Source organism: Labeo rohita, chromosome 11 (genome assembly GCF_022985175.1).
Source record: "Labeo rohita strain BAU-BD-2019 chromosome 11, IGBB_LRoh.1.0, whole genome shotgun sequence".
Taxonomy (NCBI): domain Eukaryota; kingdom Metazoa; phylum Chordata; class Actinopteri; order Cypriniformes; family Cyprinidae; genus Labeo; species Labeo rohita.
The window spans coordinates 10,501,019-10,512,904 of NC_066879.1; the positions used below are offsets into that span (position 1 = coordinate 10,501,019).

An 11,886-nucleotide genomic window follows, 5' to 3' on the forward strand; every position below is an offset into this window, starting at 1 on the left:
AAGTGTTACAGTGGATTACATTGTATTTTACTTAAAAATCTCTTAATGATAAATTTGTTTCTTAAAAAAAATGCTTTTGACTTCACAATATGTTAATTGATGGACTGGAGTCATGTGCAGAAAATTGTGGATTATTGTGATATTTTTATCAGCTCATTCTGACAACACCCATTCACCCATTCAGTAATGGAATGCTGAAGAAGTAACAAACTCATCCCCATCTTTGATGCCTGAGGGTGAGCACGTTTTCAGTAAATTAGCATTTTTAGGTAAACTCTTCCTTTGAATCACTGGTAACAGTTTGAAACATTCAAAATAGTTTATTTTGCACAAAAAGCAAACATGAATAAAGGACCAAAATGATACATTTAGACACACATTTGTTTTGATGAGGCGATGCACCGTTTTGCCAGTGCTTCTGTGGTCGCTCATTTTAATGTCCACCACAAAATGGCGTCAACCGGTAATGTATCAAAGATTCAAATCATCAGTCGGCACATCCCAGCATAAAGCCTCAAACCTTCGTAGGCTTCTCATGCCCATCCCTGCTTATGCAATAAATTAAAGCCGCCATCTTGACAACATTTTACAAATGAGGAAAATAAGCACAGCAATTGTCTTTCACCATACAGCAGACCAACAGCTAGACTGCAGTGAGACCAGCTTACAGCAAACACAAGGCAAGACTATTTAAATGCTGGAGCCAGAGGAAGCATGCAGCTCATTGGATGCTGATTACATCAAAGAGTCAATCAATGTTGTTTTTGGCATTTTTACAACTAAAGCTATAAAATCTAAACATGTTGGGAAATCTAAGATTAAACTTAAGAAAACACTGAAATAATAATATTTTAACTTGAAAACTGAAACTATACTTTTAAAACTATTGGAATGACAAGCTGAGAATAAAAACATATTTTATAGCTAAATAAAAATCTCTAAACTACACCTGGGCCAGTAGAAATAGGGCCTGTGTAGCAGAAGTGTAGGTGCAAGGAGCGTTTTGGTGCTAAGCTTTAATTTTTGCCACATGCAGCACACTGGGCAGAATGTTGAACAAGCACAATAACCCTACACATCAACACGACCTGCTGCTTCACTTACACACTGCTTATGAACAAGCCTGAGATTAAAAGAGCGCACGTGTGATATCAGCTTCATATTTGAAATAGCAAGCAATACAATATTTTACTGATTTTACTATAACATGGTAATGTGGGTAATGCTGGGATAAAGCTTCTGAACTATTCAGAGAGATATTGAATAAAAAACTACAAACAAACATAGGGCCCATTTCACAAATCAGTTTTCTTTCTTTTCTTTTTAAATGAACTTTTTTTTCCAGCTGTAGGATTCCAATGAATCATACACATTTCCTAATCTAATAAGTTCGCATATAAAAACTACTTACAGTAGTTTAGTAGTAAAGACATCTTGTGTTGAATTGTCTATAAAACAGAAACATCACTTCACTGATAATCAGTTACATTATTAGCAATGAATCAGTACGTATTCGAAATTCCCTGAGAAACAAGATCTTGTTGGGGGGGGGGGCGTGGAATAAAAGTCAGCCACCAAAAACAATAAGGACGCTTTGTCATATTTCTTAAAGAAAAAAAAAAAAGAAGAATGTTTTAAAATCTTTGCTGTATAAAGAAGTTATACTCAATCACCACTTTTGTGAAATTAAGAATCTAAAAAACTTAAATGAAAACATCCCTTTTATACATAATTCTGTAAAGTACTAAATTAACTGGTACAAATAGTTTACATTTCATATGAACAAGAGTCCTGTGAACAACAGATGGTTTGACCCAAACAAACCATTTGAAACACTTTGAAATATCAGTTCAAAACTCACTTTGTTGGTACATTGGTTTCTAAAAAGGCGAACGGCTTTTGTTTCCTTCACAGACACCTGTTCTGGGAGTGTGTAAGTTTGCTGAGCGGGTATGAAATTCTGCAAAAAGGTGTTGAGGTTAGAGCCACCAGGGCGTACTTGGAATACGCACATCAATGTTGCGTCATTTTAAATTTGCGTCATAATATTGCAACATTTTTGCCATGCTGAACAACAAAAATTGCTGTATGTGCATTATTGTAAAGGGTAGGTTTAGTTAATAAAACAGAATGTGATAGGTAGCAATATGTCCGGCCGTAGCTGTATCCCTTCTAGCCACAACCGCGAAAAAGTCCGGACTGATTTACGACAGCAACCAATGCTGTAATAACAACAGTGGTATATTTACAACAGCAAATGCCACTCACTTAACTGTAGGGGGCTCCAAAGTCACAAAAATTCATAAAACTACATACAGTTACTTTAAATCAAGTAAAAAAATAATATTTGGTGTAACTATGCTTTGCTTTAAACAGCTTTTTTCTAGATACGCATGTGCACAGTTTTAAGGTAGTTTGCAGGTAGGACAATTTAGGCATATTACCATCTGTTTTAAGACTCCTTTAAGACCAAATCAAAATTTCTATTGCAAGATTTGCAAAAGGAATGTTGGAAATGTAACACCAACAAGCTATCAAAGAAAGTCTCTGTTGTATTTTGTCCTTTAAGTGATTGTTGTACCTTGATTATTAATACAATATAAAGAATTAAATTCCATTATTATCAATATGGCCGAAATACAAATATAAAGTATTACCTTGTGTCTTGGAATTGCTGGACAGCTCATGTTTAATAGCAGGGTGAACAGGAATGTAACAAAGTCCAACATAAAAATAGCTATATAAAAAAAACTACATTAAATTTACCAGCAGAAACAAAGTGCAGATTCCTTCTTTTCCTAAATAATTTTGTTGACTGAGTAAAACAAAGTAGTCTTCATTTTAAAGTTCTTGTGCAAAGGCTGTTTGAATGAAGGTAACTTGGATAAAGTGTCATACTTCTAGCAGACGAATGATTAAATCTAGGTTTATCAGCACTATGATTTAAGAGAGAGCACACGAATCAGAATTTTTAGGCATCCCATCCTCATTCGTCTCATCACCTTCATCTTCAGCTTCACTTTCCACCAAATCTCCGCCCAGCTGCGTGTCAGGAGTGGAAGGACTGGGTGAGAACTCGGACGGAGCATCTTCATAGCCGCTGCTTTCATCATTATCATCTCCACCCTGAGCTTCATGCTTCTGACTGTGAAACACTGACTGACTCAATGTTTGGTCGACCATTTTCTTCAGTTTTAATAATGGGCTTGCGTTCGGATCCACTGAAGTGCCTTCACGGTCTGCGAGCGGCCTGGCGTCCTGGTCCACTGACGTCCCCTCCGGAGCACCCTGGAGCCAGACGGGCCCTGTGTGATGTGACTGAAGCTGCTCGCTGTTTCTTTCCTGCAGAGGATACAAAACACACTGAAAAGATGAAACACAATCTTCTTGATCCCTATAAACCAATAGTGACTCATCAAACATGCAATTTGTATGCTAGTTTTGAACTGTATGTGCTGATCACATCACAGGACTCAGAACAGTCTGATATTATTGCTGTGAAATTAAAATCAGAATTACAAAAGTCATAAAATTAAAAAAAAAAGCTTAAACATCACTGACACGTCATTGCTTTCAATAAAAAGTGTGGTGCTTTTATTTGGTTTATATTTGCTCATTACGCCCTCTTATGGAAGCAAGAGACAACACAGTATGTTTTTACTTCTACCACAAATTATGAAAATGTTTCTACATTTTCAATATAATTAGAATATTATTATTTAAGTATAAAAAATTCATATTTAGTTTATTAGCCATTTTGACAGCCGTGCTGGTTATGTCTGGTAATTTCACATAAATACCATGGTTAAAAGCACAGATACATTAGTAGGTGTTCACTCCCTTAACTTCACTTACTAATAAACTAATAAGGTTTGTAAGGTACCACATCACCATCTAGAGTCCTTTCTCAACAACACCAATAAAACAGTCTCGTTTGGTCCATACCCCTTCAACATCTACTGTTAAATATCATATCACTCTACACATCATTGTTCTCACATAATAGAATATTTTCAACTGAAATCTATAATGTCCATTTATTTGTTTAAAAACCTTTTAGGTTGATACAAAACCATAACCACATTGATCACCCTTGCTGGGATTTAAAATGACTGTTCATTATCTCTTACTTAAATTGATAATTCATAAAAACACATCTTCCTGAAACTCAAGCCCCATATAAACACCAGAAAATATCCAGGCACATTTTCAGCATGATCTAATGATAAATGATTAAACATCAATGAAACAGCAAGAGGTGAACACACTCACCGTTCTCCAAATACGGTTACGTAAGCACACAGAAACTGCCAGCATGTCTCTACTTTGGCTTTACGCTGCAGCTGCAGTTTCTGTTCATTTCTAAATGTGATTATGTAAGCTTAGTCTTTTCTCACCTCCTTTAACCTCTCCACCTCCTGCATTAATGAGGCAACCTTGTCCTCCAACTTCCTCCTCATCTCTCTTTCTCGCTCCAGTTCCTGCAGTTAGAATGACAGTGAGTCTACAGAAAGAGAGAACTGGATTCCAACAGATATGAAATCCATGTAATCCACACATGTCCTCAATCAAAAGTAATATTTTACAAATGTTTTCTCCATTATGTCTATCAGTTTAACATATCTCTATTTGTTGCATTTCACAGTACCATAGTGACAGTATGATTCTCTCTCTGGGTTTCAGCGAGCATCTCTTCCGTGCTCTCGAGGGCGTCCTGAAGACAGTCCACCTGGAACAGAAGAGTCTCCTGCTGGAGCTCAAGGGTTCGCACCTCCTGCAAAGAGTCCTCATAGTTTGCTCTCATCTCCATCTGCACAGGTGAAGCAAAACAGAGATTTAGTTGCAACGCCCTAAAAACAAGGACTGGCAGTAGATATGCTCTGGCAAGGAGGAGTAAACGGGAAAGGAGGCGAATGAAAGAATAGGGCAGCTGTGATTTTGATAATAACTGGTGTGTATTTTGATACAGTGGTTTCAGTGATCCAATCATTCACCTGTGTTTAATGCTCACTATTTATGATTTATTCACCAAAACTGCATGTTAATACAGAACTATAGTTATCTGCATCAGTTTTCATTTTGACTTCCAAGTTAACATGGCAAGTAATATTACTGGAATGGACTAAGGTTGCTTGTAAAGTTTTCTTAAAAAGATGATTATGCAAGACTTTGATGCCCTTTATGGATGATTTTTAATATTTAATCAGTTCCAAAAGAGTGTCTGATTCTGGCATTTTTCTTTCTCTCGAGTCTAAACTGTTTTCAAACCACCTTCATATCTATCAATCTTAAAGTAGATTTTACCATTTTTATTTTTCAAAACAAAGTATAGATTTGTACAAAAACAATCCCTCTCAATCATTACTTACTATCTAGTGTGTGGTGGTGTTTGTGTCTTCAGAGACACTGGCTGTATTTTCTTGTTAGGGGTTCAAGCACATAAAATGGTCACTTATGAGCGATTTACACGTAAAACTGATCATGCAGACCAAACCATAAGTCGTAGAGACTTGAAATTTGGAGGGATGGTGGTACTCACACCACCTACAACGTGACCAAGGCTCGCCCCAATCGGCTTGACAGAGGTGCTACAGCGATCGAAAGTATGAAATCACTCATAACTCCAAAACTGTCAGTTGCAGGCTGAGATTCGATCGTGAGCCTGGCAAATTTTTGGGGTATTTCGCATTTTTTTGCAAAACGTACTTTTGCGGACTAGTCCTAGGTTTTTCGCCATATGGGAACCAAACCAGTGCAGAAAGATTCTCTGGAGAGTGAATATCAATAATTATCAAAAAAAGTTGAACTTTCGACTCACCATGGCAAAGGGACGGCAAAACATTCGAAGGGGGCAGGGCCACTTTTAGTAAAACGCGCATAACTCCTGAACAGAATGAGATATCTTCGCCCAAACTCAGCACACTTATGTAAGAGCTCAAGCTGAGGTCACAGGAATAAAAAAAAATTTGGAGATTGGCCACTTGGTGGCACTATAAGAGGGGAAAAAACATAAATATGGCTATAACTAGGCAACCATTTGTTCTATCAACATGAAAATCACTGTGCACTATCTTGGTCCAAAGTGCCACAAGTGTATATGGGGACATTTGCATATCTCAAAAAAACATGGCAGCCATTGCCCGATGGAGTTTGAGCACCTATTAGACAAGGTTAACAGAGGCTGATCTGAACAAAACTCTGTGGACCTGTTTGACTCACAGCCTCAAAGGTCTGTGATAAATTTGAAAGAAATCAGCCACTTGAACTCCGGTAATTGCTACTTGCAGCTATATTTTTATTATTCTCTTGCTCAAGATGTTTGTGGGATGGAGTTTTGGCCAGTGTGTGTATCGTCTATCTGAAGCTCAGGAAGCTCTGCTTCGCTATATTGCTATTGCCTCACTAACTGCTGTCTGTAGCTCAACAGATTTCAGTCATTGTAATTACATTTTTTTTTTTAAGACACATAATTACTGTTTATTAGCGAGCTAAACAAATGATAGCTACATTTGGTCTCAAATACTTGTAAAACACCTCATGACTCATTCTTACGCTCTTGGGACGCTGTTTTACGTGATGTTGGGCTGAGTGTGTTTTGTCAGCTGATATGATGTCAGAGGCAGGGGACGATTCTGGTAGTGCTGAGCCTGCTCATGAGGAGGAGTTTGAATGCTGTGTTTAAAAACAGTAGCAAATAATCTTGCATACAGCACCTTTACATTGACAAGTTTTTTTTATTTTATAGTGTGTAAAACACGCTCTCATATCAGTCCAGCCTGTCATTCTCACCAGACAAACAATGTTAGTATCACCAGCCAAAGTTTCCATTAAATCTGATGCATATTTCAGTTTATTTATGGACAAAAACAATCCATTCAGATATGACGTGATTGTTAGAAATTTAAATTTTAAAAACAAATAATATCCAATTATGAAATACTTTATATTTGCTCTCACCATGTAATGCATTAATCTCTACCAATCAAAGTTACACGAATGTACAGTTCTTTAAATAAATAATAATAATATAAAAAAAAACAATCTAGATGCTTTAACAGCATTAATATAATCTACAAACAAGCTTTACTTCATGGGTAATATTAGTTATCATTGACAGCAGGTTTATATGAATTAACTGCTGTATTATCACAAAATAAATGAGCATGTGACAGTACAGCAAAGCACGGCTTTAACTCCACAAAACAAACTCTGCACAAAACGTCTCAGTTTCCTAAAGATTTAATTATGTTTCTACTCCAAATTGAGATTTAATCATTTTAATGATGTTTTGTCTTTGTTGTGGGTGTTCATTCACCCACTGTGCACCCGTCTTGTGTGTTTTTGTCAAGCGTCTGGATTGTTTTCACTGGTTTAGCGTTCTTGTGTTGTCATGTTTAAGCATGCAGCTTGTGAAGCTTTTCATTGGCCGTGTGTTCTTGTGTGAACCCATGGTGTTTGCTGTGTTTGTTTCTATGGCCGTTTCTCAAATGGAAGGCTGCATCCTCCGGAGGTCGCATTTGTAGGATGTATACGTCATAAAGAAGATCTTAAATTATAATATTAACCATTATAAATTTGACCATTATTCTTAGTGAAGCGTAAATCATTATGAAAATGTTTATGACTCGCGAAGTAATGCTCAGTTAACTGAAATAAACTGGGACTGACGACGTATGCAGCCTTCAAATGCGACCTCCGGAGGATGCAGCCTTCCATTTGATAAACGGCCTATAAGCCATGTGTTCTGCCATTTATTGTCTTAACCCCAACCTTATAGTTTCTGATTATTGGTTCATTTGTCCTATCTGCTGTCCCTCGTTATCCTCCTCATTTCCATCCTGTGTTCTCCGTCCTGTGTCAGATCATCAATGATCATCTTATGTCACTGAACTCCCAGTTGTGTTCAGCCCTGATTTATCCTGCACTGACCTGCTTTGCACTGCCAGTCTGTTTTTCTCTTCAGGATAGTTTTTATTTATTTTTTAAATATGAATAAAGCTTACTGAAGTCTGCGCTCGAGTCCTTGTCTCATCCTTAGCCAGACCTGGCAGTAAAGATCTGCGAAGAGATCGCCTCGTAATCCTGTAATCCTTCATATAAGACTGTCTCTGTCTAGCTGGGTTTTTGCCACCTGCCTATTTGACTCATTTAGTGGAACGATAGTTGTTTTGATTCATCCCAGTGACACAAACTATTTATTCAACTTTATTCTGCCTTTATTTATAATAAGAAGTGATGAGTGACTTTTTCTGTCAGTTTTTGTATTATGAGAATTATGAGTCAGTCATTGTATCATTTACTCAACTAATATATTTAGAAACACTGTGTAGTTCATGATTGAAACCAGTCTTATTAAACTTTTAAAAATTATAATTAAAACGGATTCAAATTAGCACGTCTACACACCAACAAAGAGACTCGAGCAATAGTGTTTAAGCACCATCAGCACTTTCACCACAAAAAACAACAAAGCAGGTTTATCATTCTTACCAACTTTTAAGCTTGACTTTTATAAATACACAAGTTCATATAATGTCCTTGAACTATTTCCTGAATCTAATGAAGTGTTTATCCAATGAGAGCCAAAGTAATGCTTCAGGATGAACAGGATGAAACCTCACGGCCCATCTGTTTACATCACAGTGTGCACTATGAAGATAGGAAAAGGCCACTAAAGCAGTCATTTGATTAGCAAAGGATGGGCTCATTAGTCAGTGCATAGGAAATGCATAACAATGATCTGTTCATCTAAACGAATACTTAAGACACACCTATTCCTGATTCACTTGGACTCGCCTTACATGAGTCACAGCCTTCATCACCTCCAAACCTGCTCCTCAAACACTGCAGACTTCTTGTGTCTCAACTCGCTTTAAGGATTCATCTTATAGCACTGACATTGTCAGTATAAAGCCTAGCTTAGCATGCATCACCTGCCATGGAAACTGCCACTGTTGTGAATCAGCAGCTTATGTAATTCCTAACAGTATACATAAATTTTGTTAGAAAAGGTATAAAAAACTTACCATTTCTGTGTTTTCAGAAAGTAGATCATCCTCACTCTAAAACAAAAAAACCTCATTACTATACAAAACAAATACACTAGTGTATCATATTCAGCAAATATAGTTCTGTAAGAGAGACGTAAGGGAACAGATTTGTAGAAATGTAGCATTCCATCATCTGCTCACAAATGGATCCTCTGCAGTGAAAGGGTGCCATTCAAATGAGAGTCCAAACAGCTGATAAAAATATCACAATAATCTAAAACGATATGTTCACTAAAGAGAGCAATATGGATAGAGGATTTGCAGGCAGAAGCAATGGATTAAAGTTAAAAACATCTTAATGATGGATTTGTTTCTTACAAACACACAGCTTTTGGCTTCTCAAGATGTTAATTGATGGACTTGAATCGTGTGGATTACTTGTGGATTACTGTGGTGTCTTTATCAGCAGTTTGAACTCTCATTCTGACAGCACCATTCACTGCAGAGGATCCTTTGGTGAGAAAGTGATGGAATGCTACATTTCTCCAAATCTGATGAAGAAACACTCATCTACATTTTCATAGCTCATTTTCAGCAAATGCTCATTTTTGGCTGAACTATTCCTCTAAGCACACTAGAAGAATGATGTTCTGTTCAGCTATAGTTCACTTTCAAATTACATCTGCCTAAAAGCAAACACTTAGGCTGCAATCATCACATTACTAACATGGCTTTCTTGCTTTTGTCCTCTTTTTAATGATCCATATCTGCTATCACTGCGCGACAGGTGTCTGCTCGATTCTTCTGCCTGCAGGACACAAACAACAATCACAGTACTGATAAGTAATAAGAAGTTTAAAACAACAAAGATTTCCATGTAATTTATGTTATTTGTCACACAATGTAAATTTGTACTAAAACATGTTAAAATGTGAGTTTGAAGCGTGTTTTATGTTGTAGTAAGATCATACATTCATACAATCACGGTCAAACTGAATGTGTTATTCAAAGTCATACCTTAAATCAACCAAACTTTAAAGGGTTTTGAGAAGTTTAAAAATACAATCTAGTTACAATAGCTTCAGAAATATGTAGGATTCTGAAAATTCATGAAAATGACTTTTATTACTGAAGTACTAAAAACGAAATACACTTTTGATTAAAAAAACATGTACTTCATGATCCTTTTAAGAGTGAATGTGTGCATATTGTGAACCTTTCCTGAAAGCTTTTTGGTAAAATAAAATAATGCTTCAAATGCATTACTTTTCTATAAATTCTAGTTATTCTACTGTTATTTTTTCTTTATTCCCTTAAATCCTTTTATTCTTTTAAATCTTACGTGCCCCTTTTTAATACAAAGAGTAAATGTTGCATTATATTAAACTATAATATATTAATATTAAATATAATTAAATGAAGTTTTTAACATTATTTATCAAATTCACTTACAATGTTTTTTGTTTGTCTGTTTACATTTCAATGCAAAACTAAAAAAACAAAAACAAATGTTAAAACAAAAATTAAGATATGCTTCAATGGCATTTTTCCCCTGTGTTTTTCCTCCCTCTTGTGATACAGAATGGAGGGACAAATCAAACTTCATCACAGGCCGACTTTGTTTCAGGTTTCTCTGATTTACATAAAAAGGACCATTACATTTGTATATTTTTATATTTAAAAAAAAAAATCCCTCTACCCACCCCATAAAAATGCTGATTTATGATAGATCACAGAAGTCTTTTTTCTTCTAAATGGCTTGATTCCAAAAACATTTTGCTTCAGGACTGTAGGTGATCTGTGAAAGGATGTTGAAATCACAATGACAGGCTTGTTGCATAAAATGGCTTGTTGCACAATTTATTATTATTATTTTTATTTATTTAATCTTATTTTGTTTTTAAGTTGTGCAGCAGCTGTGACTGCATATTGTCCTGAAATGAGTACATTTCTAAGGGTAACAATAGATGTGAAGAGACAAAGGCACAGAACCTTACTGAGACCACTAACCTGCAAAACAAAAGTCGTGTGTTTGTTAAAACATGAATAAAATAAATGAGCAAAGCAGGATTTGTACGACCACAGCGGTCAAATCGAAACTTACACATTTATTAATACATAATAAACACATTAATGTTTGCTATCAGTGAAGTCAGTAAATCGAGAAGTTAAACATGGACAGCTCATTTCTAAATAGGCTGTTTCATTCTAATTGTTCATCACGTCTGTGTCTGAAGAAAAAAAAAAACATCTTAACATCTTTAAATCGTATTTCATCGCGAGATTCAGCATCGTCGCGCACATCACAGGAGGGTGTGCTCTATTAAAATAACACTACGCCCTTATTTACAAAGAATTACAATAAATATGTTACTAATAATCACCTAAATGTTGGTTTAAAAGATGTGTGTGCTTGATTATTTGTCACACCCTGATGCTACAGTCAGAAAAACCTGAAGAGCTGCCCGCGTCGATGATCACACTGCGAGCATTATGTAATATTATTCCCAACTTATCGAGGTTTTGTATTTTATAATAGATCACATAATCCATCTGACACGATGAGGATCGGCTCCGGTCGATCACCAAAGATCAGCAGAGAGTGAACTGCTGAAATCCGAATTAAGTCACGACAAAGGAGATTTGTAGATGTGATTCACTTACGTCTCTGATAATGTGCCGTAGAGACTCGTCTTCACTCATACCCCGTGAGAGCGTCCGTTTCCTCAGCGAACCCACTTTCTCAAGGTTGTCCGAATGCATCTTCCCACATGTAAAAACTCTTAAAGTGTCCAGAAAAAAAATGTCAGAGGAGACCGTGTCTTGGAAGTGTTTTCGTCAGTGCTTCTCTACCGGAGCAGACAGTTTAGTTTAGGGTGGGTGCCGTTGTATGGTG

At 36.4% G+C, this 11,886-nt stretch overlaps 1 protein-coding gene across 1 annotated transcript; it reads right to left on the reverse strand.

Annotated features, from left to right (window-relative positions):
• Positions 1-431: 431 nt before the first annotated feature.
• Positions 432-11,886, reverse strand: si:ch1073-456m8.1 (leucine-rich repeat flightless-interacting protein 2). Its single transcript, XM_051122986.1, has 6 exons — positions 11,655-11,886; positions 9,718-9,798; positions 9,027-9,062; positions 4,649-4,810; positions 4,398-4,481; positions 432-3,342 (listed from the first exon to the last, which is right to left on the reverse strand). The coding sequence occupies exons 1-6, from the start codon at positions 11,751-11,753 to the stop codon at positions 2,944-2,946; spliced, it is 861 nt and encodes a 286-aa protein (XP_050978943.1). The 5' UTR covers positions 11,754-11,886; the 3' UTR covers positions 432-2,943.